General features: G+C 61.5%; 1 protein-coding gene across 13 annotated transcripts in view; it reads right to left on the bottom strand.

Annotated features, from left to right (window-relative positions):
- MROH1 (maestro heat like repeat family member 1) overlaps window positions 1-26868 on the bottom strand; it is a 77960-nt gene that overhangs the window by 38844 nt on the left and 12248 nt on the right. For 9 of the 13 annotated variants that reach the window (XM_074578044.1, XM_074578046.1, XM_074578047.1 and 6 more), the window contains exons 7-20: window positions 16201-16352; window positions 15560-15700; window positions 14620-14712; window positions 13347-13425; window positions 10205-10318; window positions 9824-9897; window positions 9025-9144; window positions 7197-7307; window positions 5781-5925; window positions 5619-5659; window positions 4873-5014; window positions 3108-3160; window positions 2242-2349; window positions 1024-1143 (exon numbers count right to left, since the gene is read on the bottom strand). In XM_074578044.1, coding sequence (XP_074434145.1) covers window positions 1024-1143; window positions 2242-2349; window positions 3108-3160; window positions 4873-5014; window positions 5619-5659; window positions 5781-5925; window positions 7197-7307; window positions 9025-9144; window positions 9824-9897; window positions 10205-10318; window positions 13347-13425; window positions 14620-14712; window positions 15560-15700; window positions 16201-16352 — 1493 coding nt within the window. The remainder of the gene's footprint in view (window positions 1-1023; window positions 1144-2241; window positions 2350-3107; window positions 3161-4872; window positions 5015-5618; window positions 5660-5780; window positions 5926-7196; window positions 7308-9024; window positions 9145-9823; window positions 9898-10204; window positions 10319-13346; window positions 13426-14619; window positions 14713-15559; window positions 15701-16200; window positions 16353-26868) is intronic. The other 4 variants (XM_074578045.1, XM_074578050.1, XM_074578055.1 and 1 more) reach the window with 1 other exon arrangement.

Here is a 26868-nt window from a genome sequence, read left to right as displayed (position 1 = left end):
AGCGCTGCGGCTGGAAGCGAGAGCAAAGCGGGTTTTTTTAGCGGGTCCTGCCTCGCCGTTAAAGCTCCGGGAGGGCGAGCGAGCCGGGCTGGAACTCCATAAACAGTTTATTCAAGAGCAGGCTTTGACGGAGCGGCGTGAAAGCCGGAGGGAAGCCAGGCGCCGTGAGCTGGTGTTTGCGCTGCACTTAAAGGCAGCCGCTCGGCGGTGGGGAGCCGGAGCCGGGCAGAACGGCTCGGATAAATCCAAAGGGAAGCCGGGGAGCGTGAGAAGCTGAAGACGGAGCGCGAGCGCAGCCGGGATGGAAGAGCTCGACCCTAAGCTCAGCTCCAGGGTAGCGAAGGAGGGTCTGAGGCGGCGGGGAAGAAAACGCCGCGAAGCATCCACGAGGAGATGAGTTTTTAGCAGGGTCTGGAGCGATACGATAGGCCGAGGGGCGACAGTTTTAAACCAAAAGAGGGAAGATTCAGACAAGATCTAAAGGGAGAAAATTGGTTTTCTGAGGGGGGGGGTGAGCCCCTGGCCCAGGTCGCCCGGAGAAGCTGTGGCTGCCCCATCCCTGGGGGGGTTCAAGGCCAGGTTGGATGGGGCTCGGAGCCACCTGGGCTGGTGGGAGGTGGCCCTGCCCAGGGCAGGGGGTGGCACTGGGTGGCCTTTAAAGGTCCCTTCCCACCCAAACCGTTCCGTGATTCCGTGATTTCCTCCAGGAAGCAGCAGCTCTGCCAGCGCGCCAAAGGGCTGGCAAAACAGCACCCCGTCCCGGTCTGGATCCGCGCGTCACTTGAGACGGTGTCCCCAAGGCACCTCCTGCATCTCACCCAGCTTCGGAGCCCTCCCGCAGGTGGCCCCTCGTCACTTTTCGGGGCCCATTCGCCCCGATGCTGCAACCCCACCCTACAAGCCATTCTCCGGCAGGTACGAGCCCAGGCCAGGCACGGCGGGAGCGGAAAAAAAGAGAGGTCGGCGCGGTAGAACCCTCCCGATCCGTTGGGATGACCCATGGTTGGCGTAACTCCTCCTTACCTCCCTTTCTGCCTCCTCGTGGTATCTGGCTGTTTCCAGGAGCTCCTGGAGCTGCTTTTGCACGAGGTCTTTGCTGGCGCAGGCCCCCAGCGTCGTCCCGATGCATTTATACAGGAAATTCTGGAAGAGCGAGAGGAGCGTTACCCTCACCCCCGGCCGCCGTGAAAGCCCTCCTCGGAGGCAGGCTGAGCTCGCTCACGCACCGATTACTCCTCGCAGCACCCTGGGGGCGCGTGGCCTCAAGCAAAGGGGCAGGACGGAGCCCGGCCGTAAGCAGCCGGGACGCTCGGAGCACCGGGACAGAAGTCTTACGGCTTCTTTCATAGAATCATGGAACGGTTTGGGTGGGAAGGGACCTTTAAAGGCCACCTAAAGGCCATGGGCAGGGACATCTTCAACTAGCCCAGGTTGCCCAAAGCCCCGGCCAACCTGGCCTTGAACCCCTCCAGGGATGGGGCAGCCACAGCTTCTCTGGGCAACCTGGGCCAGGGGCTTACCAGCTTCATCATGGAGAATTTCTGCCTTATTTTTAATCTCAATCTCCCCTCTTTTGGTTTAAAACCCTTCCCCCTCGTCCCGTGGCTCCCCTCCCTGCTCCAGAGTCCCTCCCCAGCTTTCCCGGAGCCCCTTGAGGGCCTGGAAGGGGCTGGAAGGTCTCCCCGGAGCCTTCTCTTCTCCAGGCTGAACCCCCCCAGCTCTCTCAGCCTGTGCTCCCAGCAGAGGGGCTCCAGCCCTCCCGGCATCTCCGGGGCCTCCTCCGGCCCCCGTTCCGACACCTCCGTGTCTCCCCTGTGCTGAGGATCCCAAGAGCTGGACGTTGTCGGTCCCTTCCCTTCTACAGCAGAGAGTTCTTTGCCTGGTTCGGCCGGTTTCTCGGAGCTCCAGCTCTGGTTTTCGCGGAGCTCCGGAGACCGTGAGTTGGGTCTCGCCGGCACCAGGCGGAGCAGCACAGCCTGGCCGGGACCCCTCCAGCCCAGCCGGCGATTTGGCTGGGGACCCAGCAGGGTTTCATTTCCAAGCCTTCCCCAGCCACCTCGCTCCCCTCCTAACCTCCCCCCCTTTCCTCCCGCCCCTTTTCCCCAGCGCCATGCTGTTGGCAGAACGACGCTTTCGGAAAACATGCCGAGGGTTGGATCAGCCCTGCCGACGGCGCGGCGGCAGCAAGGGGCACTGCCAGCCCCTCGATCCCCATCCCCTCCACCCCGGCTCCCCCGTCACCTTCTCCAGCGGGAAGCCGTTGTAGCTGTTCAGCTGCCGGCACATCTCGGTGACGAAATGGCAAATCCAGGTGTTGTCAGCCACGGCCGCCAGCGTCTCCTGGAGGAACTGCGGGGAGGGGGAAAAAGAGCCGTCGGAATAAACCCGCCGCGGCCTAAGCCAGGAGCCACAGCCGGGAAGGGCGAGAGCAGCGCCGTAAATCAAACACGGTGGGGGGTGTGTGCGTGTGTCTGTGTGTAGCGGGGGGGGGTTGTGTCAGACCCAACCCGGCCCCTCGTCTGCCCCGAGCCAGCACGGACCCCCGCCCAACGGGACGCCGCTCCCGGGCCCTTCGGAAAGCAGCTGCTCCCCCCGCCCCAGAGCGAATCCCGCCGGCACCCAGCCATTCCCCACCTCCAGCAACGGGCCATTTTCTTCTCTTCCAAGAAAAACTGCACCCAAGCACCCCCACCATCAGAGGAGCGGGACGAGCCCTGCCCGGTTTTCATCGTTTCTCCGTGCCCTATTTTAAGGCTCTCCGATTAAGCGGGGAGACGCGCCCGGGACCGTTGTTCCCTGACCCGCCAGCAAGCCAGAAAACTCATTTTTTTAGCTTTCCCTGCAAGGAACCGCGGCTCACCCTCCGCGCTGACCTGCCTCCCCCCCTTCCGAAGCCACAAGTCCCGCGGCGGCGGCGGCGGTGGCGGCGTGGCATCCAGTGACCGACCGTCTCCCCCGCCGCGCTCAGGGTGGGCGAAGGGCGAGACCCAGCCCGGGCTCTGCCGCCATGCCCCGGCAAGCCCAGCCAAGATCTGACAAGCCCAAGAGGCGGTTGCCACTCGCCCTCCCCCACCGCCCCGGCGCCTCCCCGGCGCAGGGATCCTCACCAGCAGCAGCTTCTCTTCCCACTCCTTCTGGGACAGGGATTTCTCCGTGTTCTCTAGGAGAAAGCAGGTTTTTTTTGACACTGGGTTTCGCATCCTCGCTCGTGGGTCCCCCTCCCCGAACGCTGCCTGTACTTGACACAGCGGGGCTAAAAGCCTGAGGCACAAGGGCGCTCCTGGTAGGAAGCAGCGCTGATTAAAAAGGCGATTAAAGTCCTTGGGAAAATCAGAAATGGGGCTTCTTCGGAGAGCTTCGATGGACCGAGGGTCATCGGTCACGCGGGCAGTACTTATTCATAGCGTCACGGCACGGTTTGGGCTGGAAGGGGCATTTAAAGGCTATCGAGTGCCAACGGGCAGGGACATCAACGGGCAGGGACATCAACCGGTCACAAGTGGTGTCCCTCAGGGCTCGGTGTTGGGACCTTTTCTGTTTAACGTCTTTATTGACGACCTTGATAAGGACATAGAGCGTGTCATCAGCAAGTTTGCAGATGACGCGAAGCTCAGCGGGAGCGTTGATCTGCATGAGGACGGGGAGGCTCTACAGAGAGACTTGGATAGGTTGGACCGATGGGCCAACGCCAACGGTACGAGCTTCAACAAGGCCAAGTGCCGGGTCCTGCACTTGGGCCACAACAACCCCATGGCCGTACAGGCCTGGGGAAGTGTGGCTGGAGAGCTGCCTGGTGGAAAAGGACCTGGGGGTTCTAATTGACACGCGGCCGAACGTGAGCCAGCAGTGTGCCCAGGTGGCCAAGAGGGCCAATGGCATCCTGGCTTGTATTAGAAATGGTGTGACCAGCAGAAGCAGGGAGGCGATTGTCCCCCTGTGCTCAGCACCGGTGAGGCCACCCCTTGAGTCTTGTGTCCAGTTCTGGGCACCTCAACACGAGAGAGATCTCGAGGTGCTGGAGCGAGGGCAGAGGAGGGCAACGAAGGTGGTGAAGGGCCTGGAGAATAAATCTGATGAGGAGCGATGGAAGGAGCTGGGACTGTTTAGTGTGAGGAAGAGGAGGCTGAGGGGAGGCCTCATCGCTCTCTACAGCTACTTGAAAGGCCGTTGTAGAGAGGTTGGGGCTGGTCTCTTCTCACGGGTCACCAGCGACAGAACACGAGGGAGTGGGTTCAAGCTGCAGCCGGGGAGGTTCAGGCTGGACATGAGGAAGAAATTCTTCCCAGACAGAGTGGTCGGACACTGGAACGGGCTGCCCGGGGAGGTGGTGGAGTCGCCATCCCTGAAGGTGTTTAAGACTCGTTTAGACGTGGTGGGGGGGGATGTGGTGCAGGGGAGAACTCCGTAGAGTGGGGCTGATGGTTGGACTCGATGATCCCAAGGGTCTTTTCCAACCTAAATGATTCTATGATCTTCAACCAGCCCAGGTTGCTCCGAGCCCCAACCTGGCCTTGAACCCCTCCAGGGATGGGGCAGCCACAGCTTCTCCGGGCAACCTGGGCCAGGGGCTCACCAGCTTCATCGTGGAGAATTTCTGCCTTATTTTTAATCTCAATCTCCCCTCTTTTGGTTTAAAACCCTTCCCCCTCGTCCCGTGGCTCCCCTCCCTGCTCCAGAGTCCCTCCCCAGCTTTCCCGGAGCCCCCTGAGGGCCTGGAAGGGGGTGGAAGGTCTCCCTGGAGCCTTCTCTTCTCCAGGCTGAACCCCCCCAGCTCTCTCAGCCTGTCCCCACAGCTCCTTGGACACCCCCGAGCTCCCAGTTTGGAGAAGGTGAACTCCAGCAGTTTCTCCCGAGCAGAAGGCCCCTTCCTACCTTCTATGTGCTCCACCAAGAGAGGGACCCGCTTGCTCCAGAGCTGCTCCAGCGCGGGGTGGACGCTGTAATGCAACACGTTCAGCAGGCGCAGGGCAGCCGCCCCCCGGCAGTCTCCTACGTAGGGCTGGGAGGATACAACCTGAAAGGTCGGGGGGACGGAACAAAGGGCGTTAGAGCCGAGAAAGCCATCTGCGGGGTGGGAGTCAGAAACCGCGGCAGGAAAAAAAACCAAAAAAAACCAAAAAAAAAAAAACCAAACAAACCCCGAGGAAGGCAATAACCGGGAGGGGATTGATCTCGACACCTCGACGAAAATACGGCCGCCTCCTTTTGCCCCAGCCGCGGGTAGAGAAGCGTGGCCAGGAGGGAACGTCTCTCCATAACCCCGCGTTCGTCCCGGGGGCAAAGGGGAGCAAACCCCGACCTCCCCGGGGCGGAGGAACAGTTTCTCAAAGCCCCCCCCCCCGAGAGCAGCCGGAGATCTCAGGCGCGCCCCACGTACGCAGCTCCGGGTGTCCAAGTGGGTGTCCGAGCTACCCGGAGACGCTCCCGCGTGGGGAAGGGATGGGAGCGCATCCAAGCCGAGGGGCGTAGGGCGCTTCTGGAGACGGGTACTCGTATCCGGAGATTTAGTGGGACAGGCTCGGTGCGGGCTTCTCTTGGTCCACGTGGGACAGGGGAGGGAGGGGGGTTGCTTCGGCCCGCGACGGAGAAAGGAAAAGCTCTGCCTTCAGGCCACTCACCAGCAGTCTCGTCGTCAGAGCATAGGGCGAAGGAAGGTTTGCTGCAAAAAGAAGGGAAAAAAGGGTAAGACGACATCACCCAGCGAAGGGCCGCGGAGCTCGCGGAGCCCCCCACGGGGGACTTTGCTATGGGGTGGGGGGTGGGGGGGGACTGGCACTGACCGTTCAGGTCGTAACGGATAAGGGAGGCGTTTTCTCCCTCCTCTTGCTTCTTCACGGCCAAAGACATGAGGCTCTTGCAGAGCGGGGTCAGGGCGTTGGTGAACTGTACGGGAGTCACGAATTCCAGGAGGTACGGCCAGAGAACCTGCCGGGAAGAGGAGAGCAACGGCACTCGCCCGGCTGCGGGACGGAGGGATGGGAGGGGGAGATGCTGGGCGAAAGGCCTTTTCCTGACGGAGAAAATCCCCGAGTCCCCTTAGCCAGCGCTCTCTTGTTCAGGAAGGGAGAGCTCGGAGAATCCGAGAAGCGTTTAGGTTGGGAATGACCTTTTAAGATCATCGAGGCCAACCCCTGCCTGCGCTCTGCTCCCCAGCACCGAAGCGCCGGCCCCAGGGCGTTCCCTTTCGTAGAATCACGGAATGGTTTGGGTGGGAAGGGACCTTTAAAGGCCATCGAGTCCAACGGGCAGGGACGTCTTCAACTAGACCAGGTTGCTCCGAGCCCCGTCCGCGATCAGCCAAGCCATCTACAACGGCGCCAAGTGCGGAGACTTCGTCTCCTCCCGCAAAGCTGAGCTCGTGGCCCAGATGGTGGGAAGAGCAAGCCCTGGAGGGGGGGCCTGGCTCAGGGCTGCTCTAGAGGACGCCGCAGGAGGTTCCCAACCCACGTTGCTGAGGGTTACGGACGGGGGAAGCCGCTCCATCTCCGGGGCCGTGCTCTGGGAGCCTCCTGGGTTCCGGTGGCCACCAGCCCAGGTTGCTCCGAGCCCCCGTCCAACCTGGCCTTGAACCCTTCCAGGGATGGGGCAGCCACAGCTTCTCTGGGCAACCTGGGCCAGGGGCTCACCAGCTTCATCATGGAGAATTTCTGCCTTATTTTTAGTCTAAATCTCCCATCTTTGAGTTTAAAACCCTTCCCCCTCGTCCCGTGGCTCCCCTCCCTGCTCCAGAGTCCCTCCCCAGCTTTCCCGGAGCCCCTTGAGGGCCTGGAAGGGGCTGGAAGGTCTCCCCAGAGCCTTCTCTTCTCCGGGCTGAACCCCCCCAGCTCTCTCAGCCTGTCCTCCCAGCAGAGGGGCTCCAGCCCTCCCGGCATCTCCGGAGCCTCCTCCGGCTCCCGCTCCGACACCTCCGTGTCTCTCCTGTGCTGAGGGCTCCCAGCACCGCTGCCTTGCTCCAACCTTAGAGAAGCTCCCGGGGAAGGCACCCACGGGTCCTTGGGAGGACAGGCTTCCCGAACCAAACCTCCACCCTGCTCTCGGAGGGATGGGGACAGTGGCAATGGCTCCTACCAGGGTTTGGGAGTGGTGACAACCCAGCCCACCAGGGCAGGGCAGGACCCCCAGCAGGGACTGCCCGGACGGGGGCTCTGGGGCCAGCCCCGACCGCCCCAGAGGTGGAGACGACTGGGCAGACTCACGTTGTTCATCCTGTCCACGGTCGTGCTGAGGAGAAAGAGGGTATTGACGCTGATGCTCTGGACGCTGTCACTAGTGAGGTCATCGGCATCCGGCGGCTGCTTTTTGGGCTGCTGGAGGAGAGGAGGGTGCAGGTCAACACCGGAGGCAGCTGGGAGCGGCTCTGGGTGACTCCCTCAGAGAACGGGTCTCCCAAGTCACCAAGACGGCACGGCTGGCAAAGAGCGGGCGAGAGGGAACGGGCAGAACCCAAAAGTCTCCTGGTTCGTGGCCCGTCTCCATCATCTGCTCCACAGAGTCACAGAATGGTCCAGGTTGGAAGGATGGTCATGGAGTCCAACCATCAACCCAACACTGGTTGTTTTTGGACTCGATGATCTCAAAGGTCCTTTCCAACCAGGAAGATTCCATGATTCCATGATTCGATGAGGTTGGAAGGGACCTTTCAGATCACCCAGTCCAACCATCAACCCAACGCCGCCAAAACCCATCGCGAAACCTCATCTCTAAGCTCCACGTCTGCCCGGCTTTTCCATCCCTCCGGGGATGGCAACTCCCCCACTGCCCTGGGCAGCCTCTTCCAACGCCTGACAACCCTTTCCATGAAGGAATTTTCCCCGATATCCATCCTAAACCTGCCCTGGCGCAACTGGAGGCCGTTCCCTCTTGTCCCGTGGCCTGTTCCTTGGGAGAAGAGCCCGACCCCCCCCTGGCTGCCCCCTCCTTTCAGGGAGCTGCGGAGAGCGAGAAGGTCTCCCCTCGGCCCCCTTTTCTCCAGGCTGAACACCCCCAGCTCCCTCAGCCGCTCCTCACAAGTTCTCCAGACCCTTCTCCTCCTTCTCCAGAACCCCTCGCCAGCTCCGTTGCCCTTCTCCGGACACGGAGCACAGAGGGGCTCCAGAGCTCCTGCACCCCAAAGCATCGCCCCAGCTCCTCTTTGAGGGAAAACGGGTGGTTTCAGTTGTGCCCACGGTCCCGTAGCCCAGCTGGACAAATGGGGCTGGAGGCGGGACATGGCGGTCCTGCCAGCGCAGCCCCCGGGGGGTGCGGTTCATTCCGACGCTTTGGTCCTAGAGCAAAGGATGCTCTGGGCAGGGGTCAGGGTCGAGAGGCCGCAGGAGAAGGAGAACGAAGCGCAAAGGCTTCTGCCGCCTGCACCGCTCTGCTGGGGACAGAGGTGGCCAGAGGCTGGATGGGAGAGCTCTGCAGGGGCGCACTGCCCGTCCAGAGGCTTGGGCTGCCCAAATCGCAGCATCACGGAATGGTTTGGGTGGGAAGGGACCTTTAAAGGCCACCCAGTGCCCCCCCCTGCCCTGGGCAGGGACATCTTCAACTAGCCCAGGTTGCCCAAAGCCCCGTCCAACCTGGCCTTGAACCCCTCCAGGGATGGGGCAGCCACAGCTTCTCTGGGCAACCTGGGCCAGGGGCTCACCAGCTTCATCATGGAGAATTTCTGCCTTATTTTTAATCTCAGTCTCCCCTCTTTTGGTTTAAAACCCTTCCCCCTCGTCCCGTGGCTCCCCTCCCTGCTCCAGAGTCCCTCCCCAGCTTTCCCGGAGCCCCTTGAGGGCCTGGAAGGGGCTGGAAGGTCTCCCCGGAGCCTTCTCTTCTCCGGGCTGAACCCCCCCAGCTCTCTCAGCCTGTCCTCCCAGCAGAGGGGCTCCAGCCCTCCCGGCATCTCCAGGGCCTCCTCCGGCCCCCGCTCCAACACCTCCGTGTCCTTCTGCTGTTGCAATAAGAACTGTTATAAACACAGCTACAGCCCGGCACTTGCCCGCTCCCACCCGGGTACCGTTCTTTCGGAGTTTTACCCGCCCCGGGGATGCTCACCGCGTCGGAAGGCAGGGCGCACTGCCGGACGAGGAACTCCATCATGGCCTCGCCGCCGGGCTGCTCCAGGTAGCCGTGGTGAGCCATGGCGCTGATCACCTGCACCACCGCCCGCTTCACCTGCACGGACGGGCAGAGCGGCGTCGGCGCGGGGCCGAGGGGAGAAGCCGCGAGCTGGGGGGGAGGGGGTTTTCTGCCCGCTGCAGGGTCTTCCTCACAGCTGCCTTCACCGCCTCCTCCTCCTCCTCCTCCTCGGTAGCGGGGAATGTTATTTCGGGTCCTACACAGCCCTGAGGTGGGTTTGGGCTCTGCCAGCAGCCGGCAGCGCACGGGACAGTGGGGAGAGATATCTCATCTCAATCTCCCCTCTTTCGGTTTAAAACCCTTCCCCCTCGTCCCGGGGCTCCCTTCCGTGATCCAGAGTCCATTCCCCAGCTTTCCCGGAGCCCCTTGAGGGATTGGAAGGGGCTGGAAAGTCTCCCCGGAGACTTTCTTTGCCGCCAGCGCACGGTGCCGGCCCATGGTCAGCTTTTCCCCCCAGCACCCCCAAAACCCTTCTCTCAGGGCTGCTCTCCATCCCTCCGTCCCCCGGCCTGTCCGTAAACTTGCCGAGTATCTTGCGGGCACGTTGGCAGGACTGCCGAAACGCCAGGCAGGAGGGAGACGAGGAAGAGGAGGAGGCGGCAGAGGACAGCCGGGTTGGCAGAAGCAGGCGACGTGGCCGCGTGGGGCCCCAGAAATAACCCCCCCACCCCGCCCCCGCCGAGGTACCCCGCGGAAGAGCAGAAGCTCAGCTTACCTTGTTATTGCTGTCTTGCAGAGGAAGTTTCATGGACGACAGAATAAAGGGCTTTTTAATCTCCATTTGAGAGGCTGAAAAAAAAAGACAGACAGAGCCTGAAGCTCGGCGACGCTCTCGAGCGGCCGGGCACAGAGCGGCTGATCCCCAACACCCCCCTTCCCTGACGGGGCCGGGGCGGGGGGTCGGGGCCACCGGGCTGGTTTCCTTCTCCCCTCACCCCGCAGCCAAGGACGGATTTGTCTCATCCCAAGTTCCAGCGGGGGGCGGAACGAGGGGGGCTGATGGAAAGGGACCCATCGGTGGAAGGCGAAAGCCAACCTGGAGCCTCTCGCCACCGTCCAGCTTCGAGACCCGGCTTGCGGCCGCCCCGGTACTCACGGGCGCTGTTGATGATCTGTCTCATGATGAGGAGCGTCCCCACGCGCGTCCTCTCGTTGCTGCTCTCCAGCTTGGGGAGGAGGAAGGCCAGCACGCGGTCAGGGAAGGAGCAGGCTGCGGGAGCCGAACCAAGCGTCAGGGATGCGGGATGCAGGGCGTCCCCGGGGCGGGGGGATGGGACAGGGGGGGACGGCACCCGAGCCGAGAGACTCGGGCAACCCCATCCCACCCCGCACGTCCCCCACGGGCGACGGGGCTTTGCCTGCTGCCATGTCACCCCGCGCTAACCGGCCCCCCCCCTGCCCCCTATCCTGCTCTTCGCACCCAGACCCGAGTTTTTCTCCGGCCCTTTCAGCGCATTTCCTGCGCTCGCCGGGGAGCCGAAGGAGCTGCGGTTACGCCTGCCAACAAGCGCTGCCCCCGGCTGTCAAAACGTTTTGAGTTGTTAAAAAGAAAACCAGCCTGCGCTGCGGACGCTGGAATTGGAGCAACGCTCGTGGGCATTCGGGAGGTACGTCTGGGGGAGGGACGGGATTGCTCCGGGGCCGGGCAGCTTGAAGACGGCTCAGGCAAAGGCGGCTCGGCTCCAGGTTTGCCTTCCCGAATGTTTAGCAGGGAAGGGAAGCGCCTCAACTGTGACTCGGCAGCAGCGCGTCGCGCCCCTGGGCTCTTTTTCTGGCAATGGCACGCGCGTCCCCGTCGGTGCCGCGGCCGTTCGGCGGGGAGAGCCAAAGCCTAGACCGGTCGAGGTTGGAAGGGACCTTTCAGATCACCCAGTCCAACCACCAACCCAACGCTGACGAAACCCATCGCGAAACCTCATCTCTAAGCGCCGCGTCTGCCCGGCTTTTCAATCCCTCCGGGGACGGCGACTCCCCCACTGCCCTGGGCAGCCTCTTCCAATGCCCGACAACCCTTTCCGTGAAGGAATTTTCCCCGATATCCATCCTAAACCTGCCCTGGTGCAACTGGAGGCTGTTCCCTCTTGTCCCGTGGCCCGTTACCTGGGCGTCCCCCAGCCAAAGCTCCCGGAGGGAGGCAGGGCTCCATCCACAGAGCTCCATGCACGGGCTGGGGACGCTTACGCCGTGTGTCAGCCCACATCTCCTACCCCGTCCGGCCGTCAGGGACCCCGCTGGGCTCCGAACGGTTGCAGCAACCCGCAATAACAACTGCATGAGCTGTACACGCGAGATACAGCAACCAGGAGGACGGACGAGCAGAGTATCCCCAAAGCCAAACTACACCAACTGCCCCCAGCTGCGGGACCCGGAGAGGTCTCAGTGGGTTGGCACAGCTCATAAAGGCTCCGAGGAAACCTCTGAAACGGAACCAGGAGCTTTTGGGAAGGTCCCTGGGAAGGGGACGACCAGGCCTGAAGCCAGTGAGGAGCTCCAAGGGGGAACGGAGCTGGCCCCGTGCCTTTCCTCGAGGAGCTCCGGCGTGGGATCCTCTCCCCGAAGCAAGGCAAAGGCGGCGGCAAAGCTACTGCCTTCCGCAAGCCTGACGCCATGGGCTTAGAACGGGACAGAAAACACCACCCTCCCCCCCTTCCCGTCTCCCCACGCGGCAAAGAGATGTCCACCACGTCCCCGAAGCCCCGCTGAGACCAGGGGGAACAAACGTCGAATCAGAGAACGGTTGAGGTCGCACGCTCTAGTGGCAGGGACCGTAGGTTGTTTTTGGACTCGATGATCTCAAAGGTCCTTTCCAACCAGGAAGATTCCATGATTCGATGAGGTTGGAAGGGACCTTTCGGATCACCCAGTCCAACCACCAACCCAACGCTGACGAAACCCATCGCGAAACCTCATCTCTAAGCGCCGCGTCTGCCCGGCTTTTCAATCCCTCCGGGGACGGCGACTCCCCCACTACCCTGGGCAGCCTCTTCCAACGCTTGGCAACCCTTTCCGCGAAGGAATTTTCCCCGATATCCATCCTAAACCTGCCCTGGCGCAACTGGAGGCCGTTTCCTCTTGTCCCGTGGCCCGTTACCTGGGCGTCCCCCAGCCAAAGCTCCCGGGGGGAGGCAGGGCTCCATCCACAGAGCTCCATGCACGGGCTGGGGACGCTTACGCCGTGTGTCAGCCCACATCTCCTGCCCCGTCTGGCCGTCGGGGACCCCGCTGGGCTCCAAACGGTTGCAGCAACCCGCAATAACAACTGCATGAGCTGTACACGCGAGATACAGCAACCAGGAGGACGGACGAGCAGAGTGTCCCCAAAGCCAAACTACACCAACTGCCCCCGGCTGCGGGACCCAGAGAGGTCTCAGTGGGTTGGCACAGCTCATAAAGGCTCCGAGGAAACCTCTGAAACGGAACCAGGAGCTTTTGGGAAGGTCCCTGGGAAGGGGACGACCAGGCCTGAAGCCAGCGAGGAGCTCCAAGGGGGAACGGAGCTGGCCCCGTGCCTTTCCTCGAGGAGCTCCGGCGTGGGATCCTCTCCCCGAAGCAAAGCAAAGGCGGCGGCAAAGCTACTGCCTTCCGCAAGCCTGACGCCATGGGCTTAGAACGGGACAGAAAACACCACCCTCCCCCCCTTCCTGTCTCCCCACGCGGCGAAGAGATGTCCACCACGTCCCCGAAGCCCCGCTGAGACCAGGGGGAACAAACGTCGAATCAGAGAACGGTTGAGGTCGCACGCTCTAGTGGCAGGGACCGTAGGTTGTTTTTGGACTCGATGATCTCAAAGGTCCTTTCCAACCAGGAAGATTCCATGATTCCATGATTCGATGAGGTTGGAAGGGACCTTTCGGATCACCCAGTCCAACCATCAACCCAACGCTGCCGAAACCCATCGCGAAACCTCATCTCTATGCGCCGCGTCTGCCCGGCTTTTCCATCCCTCCGGGGACGGCGACTCCCCCACTGCCCTGGGCAGCCTCTTCCAACGCCCGACAGCCCTTTCCATGAAGGAATTTTCCCCGATATCCATCCTAAACCTGCCCTGGCGCAACTGGAGGCCGTTCCCTCTTGTCCCGTGGCCTGTTCCTTGAGAGAAGAGCCCGACCCCCCCCCGGCTACCCCCTCCTTTCAGGAAAAGGACCACGAAGCGCCAGGACACCCCCCCCCCAGCCACGGCGCAGCACACCCAAACCTCTGCCGGGGCTTGGGGACAGCCACGCCGCCTCATCCCTTACCCAGGACGGTGAAGCATCGAAGTACCTCGGTGTGATTTTTAACTGTCAGGGGGACGGCGGGATCCGCAGGAGCGCAAATCTGGTGGAGAAAAAGCCGGTGGTCAGGGACGTTACCCGGAACGGGCGCCGGCAGGCTCGGACCCAGCCCCGGAGAGGCAGAGCGGTGCTCGGCAATGGGCACGGCGCCGAGATTTGGGACAGAGAAAGCCCTGGGCTGGGGTTGGGAGGGGGGCGACGGCATCCCAGGACACGGATGCCCAGAGCGGGGTTTCCACAGCAGGTGGAGTCACCTCGTGGGAACCCACTTGGGATGGAGGTGCCTCCTCGGGAGCTCTTTCGACCGTGTCCCACCAGCCAGGCGGGACCGCTGGCCGCCTCTTCCGCAACCTCTTCACGAGTCAACCCAGCCGGGCTCTTTTCAAATCCTTCAGGCTCTTTGTTCAGTTTACTTTGCGGCAAGGACAACGCGCGTCTGCTTGCTCCCATCCGCCGAAAAAAGACATTTGGGCGCGAGCCAGAGCTGCCGCGTTGAGGGCAACCGCGTCCCGGAGCCGCCCCTCCGCAGCCACCGGCTGCTTTTAAACCCGGCCAAGCCCGTCCTCAAGGACAAGTTCCAACAAACGGCACCGTTCCCGTAGGCGGTTGTTAAGGCGTCGCTTTGGGAAAGGGTGTATTTTAAAGGAGAGCCTCTCTCTGCCGCTTCCGAGACTCACGGTCCGTTAAGTATTGTTAAAAAAAAAACAAAAAAAACAAAAAAACCAACTGTTCAGCCCTCTTTTCGGCAGGATTTTAAGGGTGTAGTCACACAAAAGACCTCGCCCACCCGCGGATGAAGGACGGGCTGAGGAGGAGTCCGGGCTCGGCAACCTGAGAAGGGCTCCTTGCCCCCTGCGGCACGGCCACCGCTCGCTGCCGTGGCGAGTCGAAGCCCTGGCTTATCCTCAAAGCGCAAACTTTTCGAAAGGTCCGTTGATTTTGTGGCGGCTCCCGTTCCAACCGCCGCGTAACTGGGAAGGTCAGAGCCGTTTTCTCGTGCGGGGAAAACCGGGCTTGTGACTCCGGCCGTATCTCAGAGAGCGGAGCCCGAGGGCTCGGCGGCGCCGCCGCCGGTGCCGGGGAGCAGCGGAGGAGCCTCAGAGGGGCACGACCAGGCGCTCAGGCGGCTCCGGGGGAAGGCACCAGCCCCGCAGACCGAGCTCAGGCCGCAGGAGAAGCCCCCCTTCCCCCCCCCGGTGCCTTGCTGAGGGCGGCCGCGCTCTGCCCCGGCCCTTACCTGGGGGTGCAGGGTGCCCAGGAGAGAATCCAGCTGCACGTCCAGGCTGCGGCTCCCGATGTTGACAGAAGCTTCCAGGATCTGGCAGAGGCTCTGCTCAGCGAGAGACCGGGTTGCAGTTAGAATCACGGCATCACGGAACCGTTTGGGTTGGAAAAGACCTTAAAAGACCATCCCTTCCCAACCCCCCTGCCCCGAGCAGGGCCACCTCCCACCAGCCCAGGTTGCCCAAAGCCCCGGCCAACCTGGCCTTGAACCCCTCCAGGGATGGGGCAGCCACAGCTTCTCGGGGCAACCTGGGCCAGGGGCTCACCAGCTTCATCATGGAGAATTTCTGCCTTATTTTTAATCTCAATCTCCCCTCTTTTGGTTTAAAACCCTTCCCCCTCCTCCCGTGGCTCCCCTCCCTGCTCCAGAGTCCCTCCCCAGCTTTCCCGGAGCCCCTTGAGGGCCTGGAAGGGGCTGGAAGGTCTCCCCGGAGCCTTCTCTTCTCCAGGCTGAACCCCCCCAGCTCTCTCAGCCTGTCCTCCCAGCAGAGGGGCTCCAGCCCTCCCGGCATCTCCGGGGCCTCCTCCGGCCCCCGCTCCGACACCTCCGTGTCCTCCCGATGTCCCCGGGGCTGGAGGCAGCACTGCAGGGGGGTCTCCCCCGAGCGGAGCAGAGGGGCAGAATCCCCCCCTCGCCCCCCTGCCCACGCTGCTGGGAATGCAGCCCAGGCTGCGGGGGGGTTTCTGTGCTGCCAGCGCACGGTGCCGGCTCATGGGCAGCGTTTCCCCCCCGCCCTCCCCCAGCCCCCCCAAGCCCTTCTCTCAGGGCTGCTCTCCATCCCTCCGCCCCCTATCCTTTCGTTATGATGCAGGGAGGGGGAATCTCACACGGAAAAGTCCGTGGACTGGGGATGGGTCCTCGTCCAGCAACGCCAGCACCGGGAGCCGCTCACCTTGGATATGTAGAAGGCCTCCGTGTGCTTCTTGTAGAGGGCGAGGATGCCCGGAATCAGCTTAGGGAGCTGCTCCTCCAGCTTTTCGCTGGGCAGCAGGTAACTCATAGGTCCCATCGCCTCCACCACGGCCAGTCTCAGCTGCGGGGAAAGACGGCGCCTTAACGGTGTGGTCGGACCCGGACAGACGGGGCCACCGCACCATCGCTCCGCTGCCACGGAGCTGCTCTTCCCGGTGCTCCTACGAGCCTCTGGGCCGCGGCGGGGACAGCATTTCGCCCGCCTTTGCCGGTCTAAGCGCGAGGGGCGCTCAGCAGAGAAAGGAGACGCTTAAATGCGTCACCCACGCCAGCAGAGGCCACCTCCCAGCTGCGGCGTATGCCCCGAAGGCCTTCAGGAGCGCCCCCACGCTCTGCTTTCCAGCCGTGGGGACCAAGCCACCCCTTGGTGACCTTCCGCCCGCGACACGAGGACAGAGGGACCCCAGCGGAACTGCGGGGCGCGAGGAGAAAAGCACCCAGCCCTAAACCGGAGCCTAAATCGCTGAGATGCCGCAAGGCCGATGTCAGACCCGCCGCCCCCCGCCACGCTCCGCACCCAGGGGGGGTCCCGCCGCGTCCCCGTCCCCCCCGTCCCCCCACCTTGGCTTCCCGGTGCTGCAGCCAGCTGTTGAAGAGCACTTCGTAGGCGCTGAAGATCTCGTTGGAGAAGGTGTCCTTCCTCACCGTGGGGTCGGGGGCCTTGTCCAAGTTGGCCAGGTACTCCTGGATGCTCTCGCTGAAGTGCTGCAGAGCTGGGGGACGGACGGCGACACACCATGGGGTTGGTTTTGCCCCCCACCCCCCCCGCCCCCCCGCCGCGCGGCGTTCGTGTCAACCCCGCTCAGAAAGCAGACGGGCGACGTGCCGTTTTACCGGGCGGCATCTCAAAGTTGGAGGCTTGCGGGCGTGGGGCAGGGGGGGGCAGAAGCACCCGAGACTCTTCCCATCAGGCTCAGAGACTTCCCGAGCGGTGGCCTGGCTACCGGGGATCCTGGAAGGTAGCCAGGCCGGAGACACACGCTGCTTTGGCCTTCCCGAGCCAGGGATAACCAGCCCCCGGGGACCCACGGCAACCCGATTTTCATTTCTACGTCATTTCTACGCGTTCCTCAGCAGCTACGCTGGCCAAGAGTTACAGCCTCACGCCTGGCCACAGGCAAGCCCGAGCACCCCACCACACGCCGAGTTTCCCCCGGTCCCCGGGCCAGCAAAGCGCTGCGTGCGAACGCGTGTTATTTTTCCTCTCGCGAACTGGACCAGCGACGAGAGCGGGTTGGCGTAAAGGCACGCGTCCGGGCTCGGACGCAAGGCTCGGCTGTTCGCCGAGGACACGCAATCGGGAGCGCAAGTTGTGTTCTCGTCTATTCCCCCAGTTGCGGGGAATGATGAGGGGCTAAATAGAAGGAGCCAGCAGATCAATGCCTGGCTTCGAGCTTGGTGCTGCCGGCAGGACTTTGGGTTCTTTGATCATGGCCTGATCTACAAAACGCCTGGCCTGCTGGTAACAGGCAGGAATACCTTGACCTCCAGGGGAAAAAGGGTTCTAGGACAAGAGTTATCGGGGCTCATTGAGAGGGCTTTAAACTAGATCTGAAGGGGGGTGGGGATGGTACTGGGCTTGCTGGTGAGGTGCCAGGGTGTAGTTGCTCAGCGCTCGTGGGCCAGTGTGCCAGTATTTCTGAAAGCCAGAAGGCACAGCACATCTCAAGGGTCAAAACTACACACACAACTCCCTCTCTGAAATGCTGAGACACCAGTGCACGCGGCGTGGGGAATAAGCAGGAAGAGCTGGAGGTCTGTGTGCGGTTGCGGGGCCATGATCTCATTACTGAGACGTGGTGGGACAACTCGCGTGACTGGAATGCTGTCATGGATGGCTATGTCCTTTTCAGGAAAGACAGACCAGCAAGGCGTGGTGGTGGAATCGCACTCTATGTGAGAGAGCATTTGGAATGCATCGAGCTCTCACTAGGGGCGGATGAAGAGCGGGTTGAGAGCTTATGGGTGAGGATTAAGGGACAGGCAAATATGAGGGACACTGTTGTGGGTGTTTATTACAGGCCACCTGATCAGGATGGGGAGACTGATGAGGCTTTCTACAGACAACTGAAGGTAGCCTCGCAAGCGCAGGCCCTGGTTCTCATGGGGGACTTCAATCACCCCGATATCTGCTGGGAAGACCACACAGCCAGGCATGCACAGTCCAGGAGGCTCCTCCAGTGCATTGATGACAACTTTTTGACACAGGTGGTACAGGAGCCAACAAGGAGAGGAGCACTTCTAGACCTGGTACTGATAAACACAGAGGGATTGGTGGAGGACATTAAGGTTGGGGGCACCCTAGGTTGTAGTGATCATGAAATGATTGAGTTCAGGATCATGGGTACTATCCACAAAACAACAACAAGAAGTAAAATTACAACCTTGGATTTCAGGAGGGCTAACTTCGACCTCTTCAAGAAACTGCTTGGAGAGATCCCGTGGGCTAGGGCTCTGGAAGGCAAAGGGGCTCAAGAAAGCTGGTTGATATTCAAAGACCACTTCCTCCAAGCTCAGGATCGGTGCATCCCTAAGAGAAAGAAATCGGCCAAGGGACGCAGGAGACCTGCATGGTTGAGCAGGGAGCTTCAGAAAAAGCTCAAGTGGAAGAAGGAAGTTTATAAAAAGTGGAAGAAGGGACTGACCCCTTGGGAGGATTACAAGAATGCCACCAGAGCGTGCAGGGATGAAACAAGGAAAGCCAAGGCCGCCTTGGAATTAGACCTGGCTAGGGACATCAAGCACAACAAAAAGAGCTTCTACAAGTATATTGGAAGCAAAAGGAAGACCAGAGAAGTTGTAGGCCCACTGCTGAATGAGGCAGGAGTCATGGTGACGGAGGATGTGGAGAAGGCAGAGTTACTGAATGCCTTCTTTGCTTCGGTCTTTTCTGCTCGGCCCAGCCCTCAGGAGTCCCAGGCATTGAATAAAGTAACAGGGAAAGAAGACGACTTCCCTTGGGTTGAGGAGGAGCGAGTGAGGGACCAATTAGATCATCTAGATATTCACAAGTCCATGGGCCCTGATGGGATGCACCCGAGAGTGCTGAGGGAGCTGGCAGAAGTCATTGCTGGGCCGCTCTCCATCATCTTTGAAAAGTCCTGGAGAACAGGCGAGGTGCCTGGGGACTGGAGGAAAGCCAATGTCACTCCAGTCTTCAAGAAAGGCAAGAAGGAGGAGCCGGGGAACTACAGGCCGGTCAGCCTCACCTCCATCCCTGGAAAGATGATGGAACAGCTCGTTCTGGGTGTCATCTCAAGGCACGTGGAGGAAAGGAAAGCTATCAGAAGTACTCAGCATGGATTCACCAAGGGGAAATCATGTCTGACTAATCTGATAGCCTTCTACGATGGCATGACTAGATGGATAGATGAGGGGAGGGCGGTAGATGTGGTCTACCTTGACTTAAGCAAGGCGTTTGACACGGTCTCCCACAGCATCCTCATAGGGAAGCTTAGGAAGTGTGGGTTAGATGAATGGACAGTGGGGTGGATAGAAAACTGGTTGAAAGATAGAGCTCAGAGGGTTGTGATTAGGGGCACAGAGTCCAGTTGGAGACCAGTGACGAGTGGTGTTCCCCAGGGGTCAGTACTGGGTCCAGTCCTCTTCAACATATTCATCAATGACCTGGATGAGGGGATAGAGTGTGCCCTCAGCAAGTTTGCTGATGACACCAAGGTGGGTGGGGTGGCTGACACACCGGAAGGCTGTGCCGCCATACAGAGAGACCTGGACAGGTTGGAGAGTTGGGCAGAGAGGAACCTTATGAAGTTCAACAAGGGCAAGTGCAGGGTGCTGCCCCTGGGGAGGGACAACCCCATGCACCAGTACAGGTTGGGTGCTGACCTGCTGGAGAGCAGCTCTGTGGAAAGAGACCTGGGAGTCCTGGGGGACAGCAGGATGACCATGAGCCAGCAATGTGCCTTTGTGGCCAAGGAGGCCAATGGCATCCTGGGATGCATCAAGAAGAGCGTGGCCAGCAGGTGGAGGGAGGTCATCCTCCCCCTCTGCTCTGCCTTGGTGAGGCCGCACCTGGAGTGCTGGGTCCAGTTCTGGGCTCCCCGGTTCAAGAGGGACAGGGAACTGCTGGAAAGGGTGCAGCAGAGGGCTACAAAGATGATTGGGGGACTGGAACACCTCTCTTATGAGGAAAGGCTGAGGGATTTGGGTCTCTTCAGTCTGGAAAAAAGACGGCTGAGGGGTGACCTTATCAACGCTTATAAATACTTAAAGGGTGGGTGTCAGGAGGATGGGGCCAGGCTCTTCTCAGTGGTGCCCAGGGACAGGACAAGAGGCAATGGGCACAAACTTGAGCATAGGAAGTTCCACCTAAACATGAGGAGGAACTTCTTTACCCTGAGGGTGACAGAGCACTGGAACAGGCTGCCCAGAGAGGTGGGGGAGTCTCCAACTCTGGAGACATTCAAAACCCGCCTGGACGTGTTCCTGTGTAACCTGCTCTGGGTGCCCCTGCTCTGGCAGGGGGGTTGGACTAGATGATCTCCAGAGGGCCCTTCCAACCCTATGATTCTATGATTCTATGATTCTATGACACCCGCCTTCCACCTCCCCCCCGCCGAGGAAGCTTTCGCCACGGCTTCACGGGGCTCCCTGAGGCTTTACGGGGTTCCCCATGGATTTACGGAGCCCCCGGGGCAGCCGAGGGAGGGATCACCTAACACCAGGAGCAGGTCTCAGCTGGCAGCTCAAACAACCCTCAAACAGCCCAAGCAGCGTCCCTCGTACCGGCCCTTCGCGGGCAGCCCCGGAAAAACGCCACCTACAAACCCCGTGTGGCCACCCCGTCCGCCCCACGGCCCCAGCCCACCCCCCTGCCCGGCCATCGGCTCCTTCCAGCCCCGTCCCGGCATCCCCGGGCACCGGAGCGCACATGCACGGACCCTGCTTCCCCTCGCCGTGCTGTCCCTTAACGCACGCACGGCGAGGCTCTTGCAGCTTCCTCACCCTTCACTAGCCATTTCGTAATGAAGGAAGCCCAGACGGACCCGGCCCAGGCTGGAGAGGTGGCCCCCTGTGAACCTCCTGGGCTCCAACCGGGCCAAGTGCAGGGTCCTGCCCCGGGGTGGGGGCAGCCCCCGGTGCCAGCCCAGGCTGGGGGTGGGGGGATGGAGAGCAGCCCTGAGAGAAGGGCTTGGGGGGGCTGGGGAAGGGGGGGGGAAACGCTGCCCATGAGCCGGCACCGTGCGCTGGCAGCACAGAAACCCCCCCGCAGCCTGGGCTGCATCCCCAGCAGCGTGGGCAGGGGGGCGAGGGGGGGATTCTGCCCCCCTGCTCCGCTCGGGGGAGACCCCCCTGCAGCGCTGCCTCCAGCCCCGGGGACATCGGGAGGACACGGAGGTGTCGGAGCGGGGATGGAGGAGGCCCCGGAGATGCTGGGAGGGCTGGAGCCCCTCTGCTGGGAGGACAGGCTGAGAGAGCTGGGGGGGTTCAGCCTGGAGAAGAGAAGGCTCCGCGGAGACCTTCCAGCCCCTTCCAGGCCCTCAAGGGGCTCCGGGAAAGCTGGGGAGGGACTCTGGAGCAGGGAGGGGAGCCACGGGACGAGGGGGAAGCGTTTTAAACCAAAAGAGGGGAGATTGAGATTAAAAATAAGGCAGAAATTCTCCATGATGAAGCTGGTGAGCCCCTGGCCCAGGTTGCCCCGAGAAGCTGTGGCTGCCCCATCCCTGGAGGGGTTCAAGGCCAGGTTGGCCGGGGCGTTGGGCAACCTGGGCTAGTTGAAGATGTCCCTGCCCAGGGCGGGGGGTGGCACTGGGTGGCCTTTGACGGTCCCTTCCCACCCAAACCATTCCGTGATTCTGTGATTCTCTGCTGTGACTCTAAGCAGGACCAGAGCCCTGGCTCCTGGCATCCCCACGGGCCACCGAGCGGCGGAGCGGGACCCACGAGGGGTGAGGCTGGGGCAAGGGGAGAGGAGAAGGATGGCAGCCTGCTCCAGGCTGGAGCCACCTCTGGAGCTCACCGGCTCCGAGCAGGATCAGCCGCCACAGCCCAGCAGGAGCTCGCCGGCCCTGGCTAGAGAAGGTCGGCTCCTGCGGGACCGTCCTACAGCAGCACCCCTGGCAAGGGGGCCGCTGCTCCCACGGGATACCAAAAGCTCCGACCGGAAAGCAGGAGCCTGCTCAGCTCCTCCGGGCAGGGAGACCTCGTAACACGCATCCCACATTAACGGGGTGAAGAAACACCACCCCACCACCCTCCCGGCCCCCAACGCCCTGGTACCCCGGGGAGGAATTTTCCGGCAGTAAGACGGCGGCAGAAGATGGGAGACTGAAGGAAAGACGCGGTTGGCCCCGCTTGATGGAGGAGCGCAACGTTTCTGGTACAAAGACGGCCCGGGGCAGCCCGAGCGGTTCCCAAGTTATCGGCTGGGGACTCCGGAGCCCCGTCGGGCCTGATCCTTTACTCCGATGGGACGGAGAGTGCGACCCAGCCCCTGAGGATGTGAGATGACTCGATGGCGCGCCAGTTCTCTGGGCCCCCGCGCCGAGCACGAGCTCCATGCGCCCACGTTAGCACAGCCAGAGGAGGAAGCAGTTCTGAGGAGGAGGAGGAGGAGAAGAGGGGAAAGAGCTCAGGACCCCAGAGGAGGAAGCAGGTCCGAGGACGAGGAGGAAGAGGAGAAGGAGAAGGAGAAGGAGGAGAAGAGGGGAAAGAGCCTGGGACCCCAGAGGAGGAAGAAGATCCAAGGACGAGGAGGAAGAGGAGGAGGAGGAGGAGGAGGAGGAGGGGAGGGGAAAGAGCCCAGGACCCCAGAGGAGGAAGCAGGTCCGAGGAGGAAGACGAGGAGGATGAGGAGGAGGAGAAGAGGGGAAAGAGCCCGGGACCCCAGAGGAGGAAGCAGATCCGAGGACGAGGAGGAGAAGGAGGAGAAGAGGAGACAGAGCCTGGGACCCCAGAGGAGGAAGCAGGTCCGAGGACGAGGAGGAAAAGGAGGAGGAGGAGGAGGAGGGGAAAGAGCCCGGGACCCCAGAGGAGGAAGCAGGTCCGAGGACAAGGAGGAAAAGGAGGAGGAGAAGGTGGAGGAGGAGGAGAGGAGAAACAGCCTGGGACCCCAGGGAGGAAGCAGGTCCAAGGAGGAGGAAGAGGAGGAGAGGGGAAAGAGCCCGGGACCCCAGAGGAGGAAGCAGGTCCAAGGAGGAGGAGGAGGAGAAGAGGAGAAAGAGCCCGGGACCCCAGAGGAGGAAGCAGGTCCGAGGAGGAGGAGGAGGATGAGGAGGAAGGAGGAGGAGAGAAGAAAGAGCCCGGGACCCCAGAGGAGGAAGCAGGTCTGAGGAGGAGGACGAGGACGAGGAGGAGAAGAAGAGGAGAAACAGCCTGGGACCCCAGGGAGGAAGCAGGTCCAAGGAGGAGGAGAAGAAGGAGGAGAAGAGAAGAAAGAGCCTGGGACCCCAGAGGAGGAAGCAGGTCCGAGGAGGAGGAGGAGGAGGAGGAGAAAGGAAAGAGCCCGGGACCCCGGAGGAGGAGGAGGAGGAGAGGGGAAAGAGCCCAGGACCCCGGAGGAGGAGGAGGAGGAGGAGGAGGAGAGGGGAAAGAGCCCGGGACCCTGCCTGCCCTCGGAGGCTGCGGTGGCAGGGCTTGCCCAGGCTCCGCTCCCTCCCTCCCGGCCTCCGGCAGACGTTTATTTTCAGGCCGGCAGGATCCGAAGCCGCTGAGTCACGCCGTGACCTCATGCCAAAACCAGATCGTTTCCATCACGCGCCTCCTGGCCCTCGCCCCGTCACGCAAGAGAAGCGCCGCGCGAGCACCTGCCCTGCCCGCTGGAAGAGACCGTCATCGCCCCGCTTCTGGCCTTCGTGGGGGGCCAGGAGCTCCCCCCCCTCACCCCAAGCCGTTCCCCGTGGCTCGGCCGGATGGGAAGGACGCAGGGATGAAGGAGACGACGGGCGGCAGAAGGGCGCGACGCCGCACCCTGGAGCTGGTGCCGCGGTGAAACCAGCCAGGGCAGGGAGGGTCCGGCAGCTCTTTGGGTAGAAACTCTTGAATTCCCACGGCTGCCCACCTCGGAGGGCTGGGGAGGTCAGAAAGGTCCCCCCTGTCCCACCCCCCCGGCACCTCTCTGGAGCAGGGAGCAAAGTCTAGACCCCCATCTAGACCCCCCCCCCGCAACATTCCCTCCGTCGAAAACACCCTTCTTCAGGCGAAGTCCTCCTAAACTTCGTCGAGAAGTTTGTCTGGACAAAAGCGAACGCGGCCGGCCAAAACTGTCGCCTAAGAGTCCTCCCCCGGCTTCAAGCCAGGTGGATGCGGGGGGGTGACGGGCAATGTTACGCCCGCGGTTTTTTTGGGTTTTTTTGGTTTTTTTTTAAAAAAAAAAAAAAAGCTTGTAGTCAGGAACCCGAGGAGCAAGAGCCACTTCAGGCAGCAAAGGTTTAGGACACAGCAAAGGTTTAGGAGCTCATTCCCTTCCCCACAGCGGGGCCGCCGAGGGCAGCACCTCTCCCGGGTCAGAAAGCAGCACCTTGCGGACTCCTCCGGAGCGGTAAAGCCAGGATCACTCTCCAAATCCCCCTCTCCATCCATACATTCAGCCCAGGATCACGTCCCCAAATCCCCCTCTCCATCCCCACGTTCAGCCCAGGATCACGTCCCCAAATCCCCCTCTCCATCCCTGCATTCAGCCCAGGATCACGTCCCCAAATCCCCCTCTCCATCCAAACATTCAGCCCAGGATCACGTCCCCAAATCCCCCTCTCCATCCCTGCATTCAACCCAGGATCACGTCCCCAAATCCCCCTCTCCATCCCTGCATTCAACCCAGGATCACGTCCCCAAATCCCCCTCTCCATCCCTGCATTCAACCCAGGATCACGTCCCCAAATCCCCCTCTCCATCCATACATTCAGCCCAGGATCACGTCCCCAAATCCCCCTCTCCATCCCCATGTTCAGCCCAGGATCACGTCCCCAAATCCCCCTCTCCATCCCAGTGTTTGGGCCAGGATCACGTCCCCAAATCCCCCTCTCCATCCATACATTCAGCCCAGGATCACGTCCCCAAATCCCCCTCTCCATCCCTGCATTGAGCCCAGGATCACGTCCCCAAATCCCCCTCTCCATCCCTGCATTCAGCCCAGGATCACGTCCCCAAATCCCCCTCTCCATCCCTGCATTCAGCCCAGGATCACGTCCCCAAATCCCCCTCTCCATCCATCCATTCAGCCCAGGATCACATCCCCAGATCCCCCTCTCCATCCCCACATTCAGCCCAGGATCACGTCCCCAAATCCCCCTCTCCATCCATACATTCAGCCCAGGATCACGTCCCCAAATCCCCCTCTCCATCCATACATTCAGCCCAGGATCACGTCCCCAAATCCCCCTCTCCATCCCAGTGTTTGGGCCAGGATCACGTCCCCAAATCCCCCTCTCCATCCCTGCATTCAGCCCAGGATCACGTCCCCAAATCCCCCTCTCCATCCCTGCATTCAGCCCAGGATCACGTCCCCAGATCCCCCTCTCCATCCATACATTCAGCCCAGGATCACGTCCCCAAATCCCCCTCTCCATCCCTGTGTTTGGCCCAGGATCACGTCCCCAGATCCCCCTCTCCATCCATACATTCAGCCCAGGATCACGTCCCCAAATCCCCCTCTCCATCCCTGCATTCGGCCCAGGATCACGTCCCCAAATCCCCCTCTCCATCCAAACATTCAGCCCAGGATCACGTCCCCAAAACCCCCTCTCCATCCATACATTCAGCCCAGGATCACGTCCCCAAATCCCCCTCTCCATCCCTGCATTCAGCCCAGGATCACGTCCCCAGATCCCCCTCTCCATCCCCACATTCAACCCAGGATCACGTCCCCAAATCCCCCTCTCCATCCAAACATTCAGCCCAGGATCACGTCCCCAAATCCCCCTCTCCATCCCTGCATTCAACCCAGGATCACGTCCCCAAATCCCCCTCTCCATCCATACATTCAGCCCAGGATCACGTCCCCAAATCCCCCTCTCCATCCAAACATTCAGCCCAGGATCACGTCCCCAAATCCCCCTCTCCATCCAAACATTCAGCCCAGGATCACGTCCCCAAAACCCCCTCTCCATCCATACATTCAGCCCAGGATCACGTCCCCAAATCCCCCTCTCCATCCATACATTCAGCCCAGGATCACGTCCCCAAATCCCCCTCTCCATCCAAGCATTCAGCCCAGGATCACGTCCCCAGATCCCCCTCTCCATCCATACATTCAGCCCAGGATCACATCCCCAAATCCCCCTCTCCATCCATACATTCAGCCCAGGATCACGTCCCCAAATCCCCCTCTCCATCCCTGCATTGAGCCCAGGATCACGTCCCCAAATCCCCCTCTCCATCCATACATTCAGCCCAGGATCACGTCCCCAAATCCCCCTCTCCATCCCTGCATTCAGACCAGAATCACGTCCTCAAATCCCCCTCTCCATCCCTGCATTCGGCCCAGGATCATGTCCCCAAATCCCCCTCTCCATCCCAGTGTTTGGGCCAGGATCACGTCCCCAAATCCCCCTCTCCATCCCTGCATTCAGCCCAGGATCACTCCCCAAATCCCCCTCTCCATCCATACATTCAGCCCAGGATCACGTCCCCAAATCCCCCTCTCCATACCTGCATTCAGCCCAGGATCACGTCCCCAAATCCCCCTCTCCATCCAAACATTCAGCCCAGGATCACGTCCCCAAATCCCCCTCTCCATCCCTGCATTCAACCCAGGATCACGTCCCCAAATCCCCCTCTCCATCCCTGCATTCAACCCAGGATCACGTCCCCAAATCCCCCTCTCCATCCATACATTCAGCCCAGGATCACGTCCCCAAATCCCCCTCTCCATCCCCATGTTCAGCCCAGGATCTCGTCCCCAAATCCCCCTCTCCATCCCAGTGTTTGGGCCAGGATCACGTCCCCAAATCCCCCTCTCCATCCATACATTCAGCCCAGGATCACGTCCCCAAATCCCGCTCTCCATCCCTGCATTGAGCCCAGGATCACGTCCCCAAATCCCCCTCTCCATCCCTGCATTCAGCCCAGGATCACGTCCCCAAATCCCCCTCTCCATCCCTGCATTCAGCCCAGGATCACGTCCCCAAATCCCCCTCTCCATCCATCCATTCAGCCCAGGATCACATCCCCAGATCCCCCTCTCCATCCCCACATTCAGCCCAGGATCACGTCCCCAAATCCCCCTCTCCATCCATACATTCGGCCCAGGATCACGTCCCCAGCTCCCCC

The sequence above is a fragment of the Larus michahellis genome, chromosome 2 (assembly GCF_964199755.1).
Source record: "Larus michahellis chromosome 2, bLarMic1.1, whole genome shotgun sequence".
Lineage (NCBI taxonomy): Eukaryota > Metazoa > Chordata > Aves > Charadriiformes > Laridae > Larus > Larus michahellis.
Note: the sequence above shows the minus strand (reverse complement) of the source record. Positions and strands in the feature narration are given on the sequence as shown.